We start from the raw sequence: 20,300 nt of genomic DNA on the forward strand, positions 1-20,300 counted from the left end.
ATGCAATTAAGACTTGGATAAAAAAAATTTTTTTGTTGTTCCTTCCAATTTTGGGTTTTAGTTAAATGATATTAATTTAGATTAATTAATCGAAATTAGTTTTTTATAAATGTTTAAACTCAAAAAAATGTTTTATTACACTGTGGTAATACATTTCTATTGTCAAACTTCATTGATAAAAACATATTTTAAATATAATTACAGTTTTGTTAAAATTCATCTTCGAATAAAACGAAACATTTTATTATTTTTGGTATTACTCTGATCTCGTTTTAAAAAATATTTCCATAATACTTCAAAATTTATTTTTATATTCTTATATAATAATTAAGTATTTTTTTAAATGTATAAAATCTTTTTCATTAAAAATATTGCTTTAAGTTGTAAATATTTGTATTTTACTCAATAAAATATACTTATAAAAAAAACAATTTTTTTTGTAACAGTTTGTAAATAGCCCCTTATTTGTTTACTAATTCTCCTTGATACTTTGAATATCACAGTAGGCCCTTCTAGGGAAGAGTCCTTTCCATTAGTTAATGCTTTTTTTATAGATCTGTGTTTTATAGTAGTATTATTAAATTTTAATATTATTTGATTATTTTTATCAGTTTTTAAAAAACAATACTACACCAGAGGTGTAGTATTATTTAGACCACTTACAGAATGTGAGAATCATATCAATCTTAGTCCGGCTCTGACAAAAGTTTTAAAAATAAGACATCCTAAAAAATTCAAAAATGAAAATTTTTGTAATGATGCACATTCTATAGTTAGATAAAAAATTTTCGCGAAAAATGATACTATCGGTAATAGCATAAGGCGGGATAAGATAGCAAAGTTAAGCTTCCATTACTTTTCCTAAAATAGATTTAAAATCTGAAATTTGCATGAAAACTACTACAATATATAGCCTAGTAAAACAAAATTTTTCAATCGCCTCATTCATCTACTAAGCAGTAAAATGTGAGTTTCCTGAAAATAATAATCTTTAGCCACCAATGAAGTAAGATGACGAAAACAATTATAAAACTTAATATCCAAAACTATTATAAAAAAAATGAGTCCTTAATAAAGACTCATTATGTATTAATAGGTATTAAATAATTTTTTTAGAATATTTATGAGAGAAATTTGAAAAATTTTTCTGAGCATACTAACAACTAAAAGTTTAAACATCAAAACTCTGTTGAATGTCTAACTGTAACGTGTGCACAGGCATGTTATTACAGTGAATAAAGGCTTTAATGCTAACAAGCATGTGCTAATATATGTGATTTTGAGATAACTTTTTTTGTCAATGTAAGTTTGTAAAGCATTTAATACAAATTTCAAAAAACTATTTACTACATTAATTTTTTTAATTCACTTAACATTGGTTTTATCATGTCATCGTAAAATATAATGAGTTATTAGTACTAACATTAGCGTAATTACAGTTTAATATACTTATTATACGAAGTCATGTATGCGTGAATTGTAAGTCATTATTTTCTTTTTATAAAATCATATCCATTCTTTTAGCCGAGATATCATTTATGTATATATTTTTCCTTAAATTCAACACCGCTTGTAAATTTTTATAATATATTATATGATTAACATCAATTAAATATAACAAGAAATCAAATATAATGTAATATAAAGTCAAAATACTAATTTTGTATGGGAATCCTATCGATTTATTAATAGCCCTACCAATTGCAATGGAATACAAATTTTTAATCAGTTGTTATCTGTTTAAAAATTATATACACGAATATAATGTATAATATAAAATATATTTAATTTATATTATAATAATAAAACTATTTGTATATCACATATTTACATATGGCGTATTCACATCTTTTCCGCCTAAATGCATTTAAAAATTTGCCGCCCTACATTACGTTATGAAGGAGGGGGTTCATTTGTATATATATTCGCCATAATACTATTAATTCTTCCTCAAAAAAAAAAAAAAGTATTAAAAATATTTTTCAAGCAAATCTATGTTTATTAATAAATCAAAATAAATTGCTTGTAGCTATTAATATACAAATCATAAATACACAATAAATGAAAAAGATTGTGATGATTATTGGAAGTCAATATGTCTTAACAACAATATAAAAATAAATCGCTTTTGATAAATTTTACAACCAAATCATTATGTTTTTTTACGTATTTTTGTCTATTATTTATTATTTAGGGGGTACATTTTTTTTTGATATTTTCAACATTTTTTCCCAACCCAACCAATAACTTATTTAAAAATAAATCAATCCTAGTTTTATAGAATTTATTATCCTGTAATTTTTTCCAATTTGTGAAAGATAACTATTTGAAATTAAGAAAAAAAAATGGTCATTCTTAAGGGTTGGATAGCGATTTTAAAATTTACAATATTTTTGCCCTACTTAATTTTTAACTTCAGTACAAAATTGTAAAACGCGTTTCGATACATATTTGAAAAAAATTAAAAACAAATTCATGTATTTACCAAAAAATACATGATTTTTGGCTTAAGATATTGATTATTCATAGAAGACAAGACGCCTGAACGTTTTTCTTTTGTTCAATCGTGTGGTACACAAAAATACGTTAAATTTGATTAAATTTCAAACGATATGATGTTCTAGTACTAAGGAAAATCAGTTAATTTTAATAAAAAATGTATGATTTTTTGATAATGCACAAAAAAATTTGATTTATTATTATAAACTAAATTATAAATTTAAAAAAATATATCTGTATTTTATTAAGATAGAAAACAAATTATTATCTTTCACTTAAATAATTTTATCTCGCATATCTTTTTATTCGAATATCTGTATCTACCCTAGATAAATTTTAAGTTTTCTATTCCCAACACTGATTATTAAATACTTGTAAAAACTTACATTTCCCTCCCAGTAAGATACCGAAAATCCGCCTCAGGATTCATAATTTGAAGGGGCTTAGAGAGAGCTTTGCCCCTACAATTTTTTTTATATAAATTGCATGTAAATTTATACAAAAATATTTTTAAGCACGGGAGAAATTTTAACAGATTTGCCAAAGAAATTGTTGCGCCTTTACACCAACTGATAGAATACGTAAATTATTATGATAAAAACATTTAATAAAAACATAGTTCTTATTTTTTAGATATATTTTATTAACTATACATTAATTACAAAAAGAAGTTCGTTTAAATAGACGGTATAATGTTCGTCTCAAAAAATTTTCGTCGGAGCAGTTACAAGCGCCATTCTGCGTGCAAATTTAAATACGCCTACCCTAAAAGGCCACATTAGACCCTTTTTCAAATGTTTAAAGTTGTTCAATAATAGAAATGTCTGTTTATTCCTCTTCTGTGATGGCACTTAAAATGAAGTCCTCAGCTACCACACGCTTTACAACTCGGGTTTTTGGAAATTTTTTTCATCGAAATAAGAAATTTAAATAATATTCACAGATGCTGTGCTTAGTTATATTCGCTTAAGTAAGTGGTGGATTCGATCTGAAAACAATTATTCTCATCGTATTCGTGTATCCAATAATGGTTGTATTCATCAGGTTCCTGTTTAATCGTTGGAATTAGCCAATCCCCTAAAATAATGTGTTATCGTTATAAATATATTGATCTTAAATATGTTTAAACATTTTATTTTATAAGATATATTAAAATACCTTCGTATCCCAAAGTTGACGTTACAAGTGTTTGATTATCATCGTAGTAATTGGACGTATGCACAATAACACTAGGCCTTTGCTGATTTAGTTGAAGAATCGGATTTTCAGCTAATGGCTGTTTGTTGACCTCTTAAAATATAATGGATATTTAAATTAATATTTTTTTACGAAATAATAAAATGGCAATTGAATTGAAGATTATTAAAGTTATTAATTTAAATCACTCAATTATTTTTAAAACAAAAATTTATTTTTATGTATCATTTAATAAAAGATGAACATATTACGTTCATTTTAATGTCGCATTCGGGTTCCAACATTATTTTACTAACACGTGATTAATAAAATATATTATACATAGGAGCGTACTGGGAGACTAATGGTCAAGTGACACAACAATTATAATAGCCTTGCTTGTTTTAAAATAAAGAAGCGTTGAGCAAAAAAAATGTCAATACTAAATTTTATAAGCTATTCATAGTAACCTTCATCACTATATAGACAATGGTTACAATTGCCCCCTTGTCCCTGTGGTCACAAATACTTATAAGGCTCACAAAATGCAAGCTAATAATATTAATCTTTGTCTACCAATACGTACACAAGTATCAAAAAAATCATTGGTAGGAATATAACAACATATGAGGCATATTTTAGAAATGATTAACGATTACATTAGAAAGTCGTCTAGTGAAAAAATGATTTAATAACGTTATTTAGTATTAAAATTTTAAAGTGTAATTAGAGACAAGGCGCTCTTTGTAATTATTTATTTTAACGAACATTTGTTCATCTGTACCCATTGTTTTATTCGTAGTTTTTGAAATAATGTTTCAAAATTTGCTATCGAACAAGCAATTTTCTTTATTCAATATTTATCTAAAATTTAAATTAATTTAATATGCAAGTTAACAATATAAGAGTTGAGATTCATATAAGATTTTTAACAAGTTATAAAAACCAAAAGTTACACATCATTTTTATAAGTTGAAACACCCAAAAATTATTTTCATTTTACGAATAATTGAATTGTTTTATGGTATTTGAATTACCATAATTATAATCAAGTAAAAAATAATTTTATTTTATTTTTTTTTTTTTATTTCAATAAAAATTAATCAACTAAAAATTTACATTATAATTAATTTAAAATATATGCTTACTGATTATATCTAATATAATTTTCTCTTTACTTACTCTTACAATATTTTTTGTGTTTCTGAGTCAAATGTTTTTTAAGATCTCCTGGATAAGTAAAATCAGATTCACATAATGGACATGCATGACGTATACCACTGTGAGTTTTTTCATGACGACGAAGATTTGACAGCAAAGAAAATGTTTTTTGACAATGATCACAAGAGTACATTTTGAAAATAAAATTTAACAGTTATAATTAATATATATATTAAATGGACACTAATGAACCAAATGAGATTACAGCTTTATGTAAGAAAACAACTAAAAATTTCACTTAAAAAAAAAAATTTAAGTCAGACAAAAATAATTAAGTTTAATTGTGATGTAAAGAAATACTTGAAGATGTTTCACACGAGAATCGCCAATTCAATATGACCGATAAAATATTTTTTAACGACCGTTATCTCAGTCTACCTGATCTACCAAGAGGGTTGTGAGTATCCACCGCCCCACTTGGATAAATTTCAACCAATTGTTAACCCAGGGTTAGGGATTTTTATATATTACGTTGTGCAGCAGTTGTGTTTCTATGAAAAGATATTTTATTTTAACAATGAAGATATGAATTTCATACATGTCAACAGACTTTAGGTACACACCATGACAAGTGAAAACGGTCAACGGTGACATCAGTATGGTTTTACCTGATCAGTTCTGACGGCAGATTTGTGTGGCATTCCGCACGCAGTACACAGTCCTTATATAAATAATTAGATGTAAGGTGTAATGAAATGAATAAATAAAATATAATAAATTAAAATGAGTTATGTATGCACAAACATACACTTAGGACCAGCGATAAAATAAGACCAACTAGCCGATCGCTGAAGACACCTGATGACACCTGTTGCCGATTTGCAAATATGAGCGGAAAGCGGTGTGCAGTAAACCGCACAGGATTTCTTATGGAACACTAATTAATGATAATTCTTTCGATTCTAACTACAAACAGTGTCGACTATCAGTCCAATTAAGTAATATTTATTGATTTTTGTATTTGATTAATTAAATAATATGATTATTGATGATCGTATTTAACTGTGTTATAACGAAACTAAATGGAATTCATTTAATCAGACTGATTGTCGGCATTTCTAAACACTGGAAGAACCCGTTTTACCCATTATGTATCGATTTAATGATTTCTATTAAAAAATTTAAATGACACTATTGTTTTTTAATATTTAATGGTAGGGGTTAGATACAACTAAAAAATACATTTTCAGAAGTGGGGTTAAATTTCATTAATTTTTTTAAACATAGACAGGACAGAATCTTAGGCGGTAATACGCCCCCATGATATTTATTTAAATTACCAAAGTCGGCAAATTTGTCCATTTTAGTATCAGTCCAGCAATTGATATACATATTGAAGATATTTTTACACAAATGTATGTGTGACGTCCACCAAAATGTTAATAAAATGCTTATCGATAAGTCAAAATATTGAAAATATGATGATGAATATTTCAGTTCTTAATTTATTTTTTCTCTGCATAGTAGTGTGACTCATTAGTGAAAATTTTTAAATAAAATCGATAAAACTATAAATGAATATCATCTCTGTTAATTGACTTGTTGTCAATCGTTATTATTTACATATTAAAAGCTATTTGAACTGAGTACAAGTGAGACAGGTCTTAAAAAATGCCGCTCCCAAAATTGTCATGTTATAACAATAATCGGCAATTGTTTATCGTTCAATCAAGTTAAAGTTCAAACTTATTTTAATATTTTTAAAAACCCCTATTTTGATAAATGATGTTTATTTTTTCTGAAAAATAGTTTTGAATTCCTTCAGTCATATGTACTTGTTAATTGACTGGGCAGCAATAAAGAACACTATACTAATTCACTATAATGAAGTGATTGAGTATAGCCAAATAATAGTAAATCACTGCCATGATAGGTAACACATAAGTGTACCTTTTTGAATCCTTCATCATATTCAATAAATTTTCGCGAGTTTGGTTTCAATATTTAAAAAAATTAACGTTTACCAATGGACTTTGTAGAAAAATGTCTGATCTAAAAAAATTAAAGAATACGAGGCAAGAATGGAAAAAGGCCAATTTTTTTTTTAAATTTTATCGTTTGATTTGTAACACTTTAACTGTAGTATCAAATTATAAAATTCATACGTCAAAATTATTTATCATAATTCTTATATTTAATTTTCTATTTTTTTATCATTAAAAAGATAAGAATTTATATCTTTATTTTGCTTTCCTTAAAATTTTTTTATTAATGGACAATTACTGTTTTCTTAATATATCTTTCAATTAAATTTTCTACTAAAATAGGATTTTTTTTATAATAGTTCAATAAGACCGAATGGATCGCTTAGATCCTGATTATATGTAATCCAAAGGTAAGCCTGAATTAACATAGTTCCATAGGAATGTGCTTTTGTATACAGAGTGATTGAAATCTGGTAAGACACTGATTTTCTCAAAAACTATTGAGAATTTTTTATTTTTGTAAATATGTAATCCAAAGGTAAGCCTGAATTAACATAGTTCCATAGGAATGTGCTTTTATATACAGAGTGATTGAAATCTGGTAAGACACTGATTTTCTCAAAAACTATTGAGAATTTTTTATTTTTGTAAAGAGTAAAAAAGTAAGGTACAAAAAACTCAACAATAATATGTAGTTGAATAAATTTTTATTCGTCCCTTTAGGGATCCTTGTTTAAAATTTTTTTATATTGGAACTTCTATTTTTAACTTTATAATATAATAGAAATTTCAAACAACTTTTACAGCCCAGATAAAATAAAATATATTTTGAATTACTTATTGGAAAAAATTAATTTTTTTTGCAAAATGCGTAGTTTTTTATATAAATATTATTATATTTATTTGAATTTCTGTAATAATGCTGGCCTTGATTATGAAAAGAATTTATTACAGATTTTTAATATAATTTATGTAATTATACAAAAGCTTTGATACAAATAATTGACACTTTATTCAACAAAAAGTGATTTTTATGATCAAGTATTAGCATAATTATTATTCAGTATAGTGATTCTATTCAAAAATATATTTTTTTATTAAATATGTTATATTTGATACTCAAAAAAATGTCGATAAAAATAGATTAATCCCAAAAAAAAAAAATCATTTTTTAACTAAGGCTCAATTTCAAGTTAAAATAAAATTAACTATATCATGAATAAATTCAATTAATTTAGAAGGTAATAGATGATTTAAATGATGTAAACATGTTTGAAAAAGTATTTTTAAATACTTTTTTCTTATGAAAAAAACCTAAATTTGGAATGGGGTCATCATTCCAATAAGTTATTCACTTATACTATTAAAAATTCTAGGTAGGACTATCATTAAATATTAGTATATAAATAATAACATTAATCAATGAAACTTTCCTATCTATAAATTTAGTGTTTTTTAGTAATTTTGATTTAAAAATTAATAAAATATAAATTTTATGATATGTTAGTTAATATACAGAATGATCGAATCTGGTAAGACACTTATTTTCTCAGAAACTATTGAGAATTTAAAATTTTTGTAAAAAGAAAAATTATTAAGTTTATAAAACTCTACAATAATATGAAGTTAAATAAACTTTTTTTATCCCTTCAGGGATCACCCTGTATATATTTATTTGTGATAATAGATTTCATTTGTTTAGAAAATCAATGCAGAGTCCGTTAATGGACGAGAAAGGTCAGTTGACCTGAAATTTTAAATTAGTTCGCTGTAACCATAAAACGAAGAATTGTAAACTAAATCGCAAAAAAATTATTTATATTGCCCAAGTCAAAATTAGGTACTGGGTTCTTAGTAGGTAAAGCGTAAATATTGAGTTTCGTTACCTATGAAGTTTATAGATTAATATACAGTATATTTTAGTATTTATGATTTTTGGTTATTTTATTGAAAGATTTTTGAGTAGGTAAGTTAGTATTCCTGACATTTTGGCATTATATCATAGAAAAATTAGAATATAATTTTTGTTGGAACTAAATTTACTTTCCATTTGAGAAAGTTCTTTCTCAAATTGGAAGGCTAGTTATAACTCTTATAAAAATGCTAGTGCTTCGCATATAAAAAATATCCATAAAATAAATAAATAGGAGCTTTCATATTACGATGAATTAATGTATTTTAATGAATGTTTGTATAATTATTTAACAATTGGACTCAATTTAATTGAATCTTTTTAAATTGAAACTCAATTAACATTTGTCAGAATCATCCTGATCAAGTGTTTCGAGCTCTAGTTTTCTCAATTAAAAAAATGTTAAAATAGAATTATTAATAGCCGTTAAGTTTCACATGATTATGCTATTACAATATAATGGATAAACGATTGACGTTAATAATTTTCAAACATGGTTTTTCAATAGTTAACTATATATTAAAAACATTTAACGTATATTATACATCTGAAAATTCCAAAAAAATTTGTCATTAATTATACAAACATAATTGTAAGCAGAAAAATATTGTTACAAGTTCTGTCAAAACAGCTGTTATAAGTTAATGAAGTAACAGGAGTATAAATTAGCAAAAATGAACACGCATAACAATTTTATATTTAAAAAAATAAAAACTGAATATAAATGCTTAACAATTCAAACAACTGATAATTATGTAAATAATTAACTTTGTTACGTATGATTTTTAAAAATAATGAAATCATAATATTTTTGTTGAAGTATAATAAGGAACTTTTATTGGTATCTTTGGAATTACAACTACATTTTATTAATCATCTTGTCATTTGAAAATCTAGAATGCGAACGGAATATGCATTACAAATGGTCGGTATACGATCAGAGAATATTTACATAAAAAAAAAAAAATGTATTATACGTTTAATTTATTATTTTTTATTAGTGATAAATAAAAAAAATGAGCTTTAAACGTAGTCTAAAAGAGTAATAATTATAAAAAAAAATTTCAACAAATTTATTAAAAGTTATAAACGTTGTTAGTTGAATCTGAAACACCGTATATATAACTAATAGTTATCATAAGATATCATAGTTATTAATTATATCTTCAAATTTATGAGAAATTATAAAAATATATTAAAACAAAGTATGATATCTTATCGGGCCTAAAATCAGTTTTTAAGGAGTATAAAGAAATGTATTTTTCTGGAACCTCATAAAAAGGTAAAAGCTTGACATCGGTACTATTTGGTATCCTACCATGTACGACCAAAATAATGAATTAATTTGAAAGCTTTAAAAACATGATTTAAAATGTTCAATTTTATGGTCTTTATATAATGATGACATACAACGTCGCCGTTTTGCAAGATAATATCGATTATGTCTATTTTGGATAAAACGTTTGGTCTAAAAATTATTCGGATATTGTCATGAAAAAAAGTTGTAAGGTTCAAATATCTATTGCATGTTGTATTATTAAATTTAATTAAATGCGCAACTAACTTACCTGTCGTATTTTAAATATTATAAATATATCTGATCTCAAAAGTAATGATTAGTAAAATACTTCTCAATAATTACTAGTGATCTTTTTTACACGTGTTGTATTTATTATTTCACCACATTGTGCAATATGAAATATTGCGTTATGTACATGTATAGACTTTTCCACGTGACCGTTTACAATAAGAATTCCTCATTCAAATCTTGACAGAGTACATTAAATATTACACAAACATAACTTATAGAAATATACATAGCAAGAAACATATGACCAAACAAAAAAACCAGATGACTTACAAGGTTTAATTCTTTATAGTACTAAGAAAAAGTATTTGAATATGTATTATGTAATAGTTTGTTAGTACAAAATCTTAAAAGTGCTTAACTTGAGGAAAAATAATTGTAAAGGTACTCTAGCTACTATTAAAAAGTAGCGTTCCTAGCATTTTTATATCATAACAAATAGTAGTCACCATCTTTTTTGAGGCCAAACATTTTTTTTCTATACTTTGTATACAAACATTTTTGTTATCAACAACTTTTTCTTTCTCATAACAAAATAATTTGTATACAAGATATATGATATTAAAATGCTAATTGGATTCACCGGTGAACACAGGCCATATAGGCCAGTTAACAATCTAGTTTATCATCTGTATCTGTGATTAGAACACTGTAAGATTTATATATCTAACACAAAAATGTAAGTTGAGCAATTTTATAAATAAGTAAGTTTAAGTAAGAAACCGCTAGAATATCCAAAAATTTAGTTTAAGTTGAGTTAGTCCTCCAATGAAACACTGACTTCTCATTTAAACATTAAATAAAGATCGGTAATAGGAATTGTAAACTAAATTTAATAAAACACTAATCATAAAAAAGACCGCGACTATAATAATTTAAGTAGGTAAATATTTAAGTAGTAATATCATTGCTACTGCCGACACTACACCCAAAGAAAAACCTCAATCAAAATTGAAAGAGAAATTTTATCAAGGGTTTATGATAATGTTTTATTAATACGAACAAAATAACTATTCTTATAAATAATTATTGTTCAAGACAAGAAAAAAAAATATCATATTGATAAATATATCATTGATTCAATAGTAATGATATATTTATCAAATTGAACAATGAATTTATTATATAGATCGAGGTTTTTCTCTGGGTGTAGTGATGGGGAAAAAATAACAGTAACAGTAATTTATAACATGGAACTGCTCGAGTAGCAATAACAATTTATTACTTGGAAGAAATAGTAACATTTAATGTTATTTTATGTTTTACACAAAGTGAATTAATTTAATAGTAAATTCTCCAATTTTCCACTGAGCCCAATGCTTATTATGACGGCAAGTTATTTCCCAATGAAACCAAAACTCACAGTAACTCACATCAAACGCTTGAGTAGAATATAGATAACAGCACAACGTATTTGTACTATTGCTCAGTAATGACTAAATATATATATTTTTTAACGCCTTATAAGCCCATTAAGGGCCGTAGCGACCTCTCCAAAAGGAGGAGGTTTTTAACCATTGATGCACCGGGACCGGTTGGTTAGTCCGTCGCCGTAGAGAGGGATGGCGACTTCAATTACCGAATTGATCTCTCGTTCGGCAAATGAAGCCGCCCGTGACCGATTTTCGAACCCGAGGCAATGCGCGTCAAACACTGCCGCGTTACCGACGTACCCAACCGTCCCTCTATAACACCTTACATAGCTATATTTCAATATTAAATAAAATAAATAACTATCCAATAAACACTATTTAGGTTTATACAACAAAACATAAAAACACTACGGTCCGATTGGATTGGGTTTACACGTTTTAAAGGTGATAAGCCGAACACGACTGTCGGACGATAGTGCAACCGCCACAAATCGCAAGAACTATTATAACATCAGCAATATTATGTATTATTTCCATGTGTATCTTATATATCATATGAGATAATTCATTTTTATTTTTTTATTTACTTTGTGATAAATACAAATTTTATATTTTTTCAACTATATTTAATACATCCTTATTGATTAAGAATAAGACACTCAATTTTTTGGATATAATAAAGAATTTTTAATTATCATGAAGAAATAATATTATTATTGTAATATTTATTTAATTAAATAATATTTCCTTTTACGAAAAGACCTCAAAAATAGAAATAATACATAAAAATATTATTAAAAAACAAAGTTATATTAAGGGCCTCCTTTAAATATATTTTTTGTAAGGTATAACAGAGTAAGATGACAAATACAGTATTTATCAAAATCAATCAGTTTAGGCGTTATAGCAGCACTTAGCTAACATAAAATCGTCTTACGACACACTTTGCTACTCGACCGTGTGTTGATAATATTAAATATTTAACCCAACCTACAAATTTTGTAGGTTTTACTAATAAAATTCGCCTGTAATTATTTATGGAAGCCTATTGTCTCTCGGAGCAACCCATAAAAATGGCCGCCTTATATACAGAATGAATTTGACGGAAGGTTTTAAGGGAACTTGCCACGTGACACATATATATGAGATCCTCGTACGTCAATCGAAGAAAAAATCAACCTCTTAAATGTTTTAATCATCTTGGCAAATCGTAGATGCAGCTAAATGGGTTAAGCCACCCCTTTCTAAATTAAATTTGACTTTATAATAACAGTTACATAAAAAACATTTTAAAGATGTTTAAATTAAAAATATTGGGATGGGGGTTATGTTTTTAACGATGTATTATTTACGACTCTGCGCAAGCATTCCAAATTTGCAAAGGACTTAAAATTGTTTATGCACTCCAATCATTTGAAAATTAGAGCTTAAAAAATATTAATAATTTTTTAAGTTGTGAACTTCATAAATTTATAAAACTGTTGATAAAAATTGCTTGAAATATTGCAAAAAAAAAAAAATTTAATAAGTTATTAAAATAGATTTACAAAATGATTGATTTATCATTGATCACTAAATTTCTCTTTAAATAATAATCTTGAAAATGATTTTTTTTGGCTTGATAATTTAATTAATGTAATACTAATTTATAAGTGGTTAAATATATTTTAGATTAGCCCCTTACAACTTATAAAATTATTAATTTGATTTTTAAATAGCATATAATATAAACAACTATTTAATTAAGTAAATAACTGATCGATAACAATTTTGGACTAGTACTTCGTAACTTATTGACTTATTCATACTTAGGCGACTACAAATATGCGACCGAAAAAATGTAATAATAAAATTCGATTACTAATATTGTACAAGAAAGCATTTGTAGAGTACTAAATTGAAAACTAAACAATATATTGTGCGACGATTTCATTGATTATTCTCAGTTCGATGAGTAGGTATTTAAGGAAGTTAATACTGAAGTCAATTAAGCTAAGTAGTAAGAGCGACAAATTCAAATAATCAGATGAGCAAAATTAAAGTTTTATAAATGTATAGTACAATGAATATACATCATGAGAGAACGTGACTTGGCGGCCAAATGTTAAGATAAAAGGAAACCTATCTTTATCAATAGTTACTGAGTTGCGTTTTTTCGTGTCCCGCGGGTTAGAAATAAGTTTATAAGCAAACTGGCAATGTCGCTTTCATGTGTCTGTGAGAAAAAGGGACAGAGCGTTGAAATCATATTCAAAATTTATGATTTATAAATATTGCTAATTTGCTTATTAACTTACATTTTAGTTGAATTTGTCGTCGTCTTTAAAATATTTCTTTAATCTGCTGAAAACGGTTGTTTGAATTTGTCGCTCAATGTACTAAAATTATTGCTATTAAAAGACCGTCTGGTTGGGTTATTTTTCTATTTGTTATTTATTGCCCATTAGTATTGTAAATAAATTATATTTATAAAATATATAATATTACGGCTTAGATCATTTTTAGAACAAATTATTCAAGCACCACTTTTACTCTATTATAATTAATCTTTTTATTCTATTATTAACAGAAATTGTTGTTATGTTTGATGGAAGTTGAACATTTTCTTAGTACATTTTATATAAGAAATATATGTTGCAATTTTATTAATTTAATCGGTTGTGCGCTATAATAACTTTTAATTTTTAAATTAAAAATATAAATAATTGTGATCTTAAAAATATATAAAACTGTGTGATATATTACAAAAAAAAATTATTATATATATACATAATGTGGTATTTAATTAGCTTTAAAGTGTGAATGATTTATTATTGACCGCTAAATTTCTCCTAAAGTAATAAACATTTTAAACTTTTAATTTATTTTTAGCTTTTGTTGAGTACTATCTCAATTTATAGGTGGTTAAATACTTTTTAGATTCGTCCTATATCTATTATAAGGACATCAACTTTATTTTTTAAATGACCTACATATTTAACTAACTAATAAGATAAAAATGTAAAACTTAAATTTAAAAAAATTATTTTTGGATCAGTACTTCGAAAATTATTACTATTTTTATATGAGGCGGGCGAAAAAGCACAGCCGAGAAACGTCTAATTATATAAATAGTTATATCAAAAATACTTATACACTAAAAGAGATTTATTGTAGAGAAATAAATGAAAAACTAAACAACGGAATTGGCGACTAATTCATTGATAATTTTTAATTTTTTGAACAGGTATATGAGATGAAAATTACTGAAATTAATCGAGGCAAGTAGTAAAAGAGACAAACTCAAATAATCGGATGAATAAAATTAAAGTGTCATAAATGTTTAGTACAGTGAACATATTGTACGACAGAACATAACTCGAGAGTAAAATGGCAAAATAAACGGTTCTTATTTTACCCAATATCGCTCAGTTACGTTTTCTCTGGACAAATTATAGAAATAAATGTATAAGCAAACTGGCAACGTGGATAAAATAAGCGAAAGAACGTTTTTAGCGCTCCGTGCCTTTTAATTGTATAGGCTTATCACAGCAACGTCGCCAGTTTGCTTATAAAATATCTTTTATATGAATTTGACACTCTCACTATCCGATCGATTGATTTCAGTATTCATTTTCTTGAATATCTGACCATGAAATTTATTAATAAATTTGTCGCCGTTTTTAAAATATTTTTTCCATCTGCTAAAGACGGTTTTTGAATTAATGTTTGAATATGAGTCGATAACACACATAGCATTTAAGGGCGGCAGGTCGGATCTTTAGCTGCTAATTTTTTAGTAGCCGACAAAAGTAAAATATTCTTTCTTTGAAAAATTAATTATTAGTCAAAAAAATAAAGGTTATTATGAAAGATTTGAGTATGAATTTAAAGTTTACCAGTCTTGAATTTATTTATACGTAGTATTAGAGACCATTTTTGATTTTTAATGACTCTTAATGTGTGATAAGAAATTCAAAAATTTTTAAGCGTATAATTAATAATACCAACATACAATTCATAAGATAAAATTGTGAGTTTTACAAAAAATTTGTAACACGAATAATATGTCTTAGCGCCATTAAACGGCGTTTTACAAATTTCAGATTGACTATTAACATATTTATGATACAAAGAATATTCCTTAATATATGCATGTATTAACTACGTGTACGCACTAATGTTTACTAGGTTTACTCGCACTATAGTAAATATAAACTTAAATTAAATTTTACATGAGCATTTCGACACTCTAATTTTTCTTAGAGAAAAAAAGCATTTACAATTTTACCATTTGACTCAATCGCCCAGTAACGTATTTTTTTAATTAAGAGATAAACATTTTTAATTTCCATTTTTCGCATATATAAGGTTTTTCAAAAAAAAAAAAATATCAAAATCACTTAGAAAAAAAAATTGAAAATAATTTAAAATTGCTTGATTTATTGTTTTCCTTTTTCTCTCATTTGCCTCCATACCAACTATTTGCAAGGCAAAAACGATCCCACTTAAAACAATGAAGCAAGAAATAAGAGTTCACTGACATGAATATTAATTCATATTTTGCCGGTATAAAATATATGAATGATAGTACCAAAAAATAATTCACATAAACGAATGTATATATACACACATTTGTTTATACCGATTATCAAATACAAACTAATATAGGAATCATAAAATAAACACGCCATTTCACATTTATCAAAAAACGTTTTATCATACATCATTTTTCTATCATTTCGGTAAAATAACAAAAGCCAAAGAATCATTATTTAAGACAAATCTTAAATTAAAGTATTATGAGTAAATACATTTAAATTGCTTATAAATATTTAATGTTTAATGACATTTATAGACTACATATTTATTTTATTCTATTAACAGTATTTAAAAAAATATAACAGTTATATCACTGTTATTAAGAGTTTCATACAAAGATAACATTTTTTTGAGAAAATAACAGTCATTGTTATTTTGAAAATAACAATAACAGTTTAAAACAGTTATCAAGATTTATAACAAGTTGCATCGCTAGCCGACACTGTATACGAGATAATTTAGAAGTTGTCAATTATTTCATATTTTATTAGTTTATATGATTATAAAGACTAATAAAGACTGACAAAGACTAGTAAAGAGTGATAACAAAATATATCAGTGTTTTATGCACATCATGATTATTATGTAGCTATTGGTAGTACTAGATAAAACAGTTTTTATTTTATCTGTAGTAATATGATAACGTTGGTACTTCTCTACATGCATTAAATACATTTGTGTATTATCTCCGATCTCATCTACAAGTTGTGACGCAAGCGCAATTTTGAACGATAAGAGAACTTGCGGTGTTTTATAAATGTTAAATGCGTGAGTAAATTGTGACTACATATTTGTGTTCATGCGTTATTAAATATAAATAAATAAATGGTTATAAAATCTTTGACGTTCAACATAAGTTCAGTTATTTGATTGCAGAGTAGTTTTAAAATTAACAAAACTAATCTGATAAATTGTCTCATTAAAAATAATTTTGTAGTTCATTAATATGTCGTTGTCCAAAACGACAAACACGTACAATCGACAAAATTGGGAAGATTCTGTAAGTATATATCTAAATTTATCATTTTTTTAAAATTATTTTACTATTAAAAATTTTTGAAGACTATTCAAAGTTCTGAATTAATGATGAAACACAGGACAACAACAAATAATAAAACATTTTTTATTGTACTTATTATTAGGTGAATTTTGTAAACATTTATTTCGATTGAAGAATTAAAAAAAACTACAATTTTATTATTATATATGTTTTAAGTGCCGTTTATAGTTAAAATAAAAAAAATTAAAAGACATGTTTTTTGATGCTCCACACAATAATGTAATTGGATTTAGCATATGAAATTATTTTATGACATAGTTGTTTTTTTTAATTTCAAACTAAATATCAATCAAAATTTGCAAAATATTTGTAACTATTTTTTTAAATTGTTTTGAATGATTGAGAAACCAAGTATTAGACTTGTTAGTTTGTCATTAAACTAAAAAAACTATAGCGGAGAGAATTCAGATTTTTTTTTCTAAAAAATACCCATTAAAATCAAATTTAAAAGACTCTAAAAACAGTTAAACTAAAACAGATGAGCCTCTTTTTTAATATCATCATGTTTATAGGATGACCCATCATGAATTACTAATTTTAACATTAGTTTGTATAGTAAAATTAGTAAATCACGGTGGGACATACTCTAAAGAAATATTTATTCAAAAATTTTCAATAAAATAATTCAAACTTTTATAAATATTCAACTATCACTTAATTACAAATTAGTAATTGTATCAAAAACTAAATTTTATAAAAAAAAATCTGAAGTTAATGCACTGTTCTAACAGAACACTTTCTTGATTCATAAGAATAATGTAATTTATATTTTCTTTTACCTCTTATACATGTATATATAATAATTAGAATTACTTTTATGTTATTTTAATTTGTTCCAGGATTTTCCAATAGTATGTGAAACATGCCTAGGCGATAGCCCATATTTACGAATGGTAATTTTAATTCAATGTTTAATTATTATAAATAACAATTTTTTTCTTCAAATGATATAAGTCATTGTTAATTTATATGCATACATTTTTAGACAAAAGAAAAATATGGGAAAGAATGTGAAGTTTGTGCAAGACCATTTACTGTTTTCCGTTGGTGTCCAGGGGCAAGAATGCGTTTTAAGAAAACAGAAATCTGTCAAACGTGTGCACGTCTTAGAAATGCTTGTCAGACATGCCTCTTAGATCTTGAATATGGATTACCTTTACAAGTAAAACTATAAATATTAAAAAAAATTTGTGATATTTATTCTTTATTTAACTTTTTAGGTTCGCGATGCAGCTTTGAAGATTAAAGAACAGATTCCAAAATCAGATGTTAATAAAGAATATTTTGTTCAAAATATGGAAGCTGAAGTAAGACTAACAAACATGTTATTTGAATTTTAAATATTTTTTATATTTTTTTTTATAGTTGGCTAAAATGGATGAAGCTGGGGGGAAATGTCAAAGTGCTAGTGATGTATTAGCAAAAATGGCTCGTAAAGCTCCATATTATGAAAGAAATAGGCCTCATATATGTTCATTTTGGGTTAAAGGTGAATGTAGAAGAGGAGAAGAATGTCCATATCGTCATGAAAGGCCTACTGATCCTGAAGATCCACTATCTAATCAAAACTTTAAAGATAGGTAAATAATTGTTTAAATTTGATATTACTATAATATCAAATTTTTTATTTGAAATTTATATTGTGAAATATTGCGGGTTATATATATAAATCAATACCAAAACTAATTTCAAAAAAAGGTGACTAAAAATAATGTTTATTTAATATTTATACATTGTTTATTAGTGAAAAATATTGGCTAAATATTTTATTAAATTACAGATTTTTAATACAAAATCTTGTACATATATCTATTATTAATTTTTTTTCTTTTTTTTGTCATCTTCCAACTATTGGCAGTCAATCAATATATTGAATTATATAAATATATTTTTTTTGTAGTTTATGATTGAAATCTATTAAATGGGGTTGAAATTATCTAAGTTATTACTAATTTGTGTTTTTTTTGTGTAAGAAATAATTCTAAGGTTATAACTTGTTTCAATTAATTCATTTAATTTGTAGATACTATGGTGTCAATGATCCAGTTGCTGAAAAAATGATGAATAGAGCAAGTGAAATGCCAAAACTTGAAAAACCAGAAGACCAAACTATTACAACATTGTATGTTGGAAATCTTAATGATATTACTACGGAAAAAGATTTGAGGTAAATAATTAATTAATATATTGATCTAGTTCTGATTTAGACAGATTTATTTTATTATTCTGTTTATATTTTAGGGATGTATTTTACCAGTATGGTGAAATACGAAGCATTACTCATGTAGCTCACCAAAATTGTGCTTTCATCCAGTATACAACACGTGCTGCTGCAGAAATAGCTGCTGAAAGTACTTATAGTCGTTTGACTTTAGGAGGGCATAAATTAAATGTAAGGTGGGGGCATGCTCAAGCTCGTAAAGATAAAGATGCAGTCACTTTAAGTGCTATTAAAGATTCTAAAATAAAACCAGCACCTGGTTTACCAGCTCCATTACCTCCACTACCTTCTGAATTACAGAACAATTTTTTCAACATTACTCCTCAGTCGGTACCTGTTGTTGCAACAACCCCTTATTTACCGGTTATGCCTCCATTACCTCATCCTGGTATGCATTATATGTCATCTACTCCACATTACCCTCCTGGTAGCAGTAAATAATTTTTATTTTTTTAATTAATTATATATTGTTTGTAAAATGTGAAATATAATTTCATCATTAAAATTAAAAATTGTAAATGAAATATAACATACTTTTTTATGATTAAAATTTTGTTCATTATTTATGTTTGTTGACTAAGATACAGAAGCCATTTTTTCATATACCAAAATATAACACCAATAACATCAAATGTATATTTCAAACATTGATTTATTTAATTTGCAGTAGCATGATTAAAGTTTTGTTTTTGGGAAGATATACATAAGAACTAATTTTCATTTATCCTTTCCATCAATTCTACC

At 25.6% G+C, this 20,300-nt stretch overlaps 2 protein-coding genes across 2 annotated transcripts; one reads left to right on the forward strand and one right to left on the reverse strand.

The window, feature by feature from the left end:
• Positions 1-3,175: 3,175 nt before the first annotated feature.
• LOC126899336 (myoneurin-like) lies at positions 3,176-6,163 on the reverse strand. The gene is made up of 3 exons (XM_050674127.1): positions 4,858-6,163; positions 3,658-3,789; positions 3,176-3,576 (listed from the first exon to the last, which is right to left on the reverse strand). Exons 1-3 carry the CDS (start codon positions 5,027-5,029, stop codon positions 3,452-3,454), a joined length of 429 nt encoding a protein of 142 aa, XP_050530084.1. The 5' UTR covers positions 5,030-6,163; the 3' UTR covers positions 3,176-3,451.
• Positions 6,164-16,990: 10,827 nt separating this feature from the next.
• Positions 16,991-20,106, forward strand: LOC126897172 (pre-mRNA-splicing factor RBM22-like). Its single transcript, XM_050670542.1, has 7 exons — positions 16,991-17,275; positions 18,175-18,228; positions 18,321-18,497; positions 18,556-18,642; positions 18,701-18,915; positions 19,359-19,502; positions 19,577-20,106. Exons 1-7 carry the CDS (start codon positions 17,222-17,224, stop codon positions 19,995-19,997), a joined length of 1,152 nt encoding a protein of 383 aa, XP_050526499.1. The 5' UTR covers positions 16,991-17,221; the 3' UTR covers positions 19,998-20,106.
• Positions 20,107-20,300: the final 194 nt, after the last annotated feature.

This window comes from Daktulosphaira vitifoliae, unplaced genomic scaffold (genome assembly GCF_025091365.1).
Source record: "Daktulosphaira vitifoliae isolate Bord-2020 unplaced genomic scaffold, ASM2509136v1 Scaffold_2, whole genome shotgun sequence".
Taxonomy (NCBI): Eukaryota; Metazoa; Arthropoda; class Insecta; order Hemiptera; family Phylloxeridae; genus Daktulosphaira; species Daktulosphaira vitifoliae.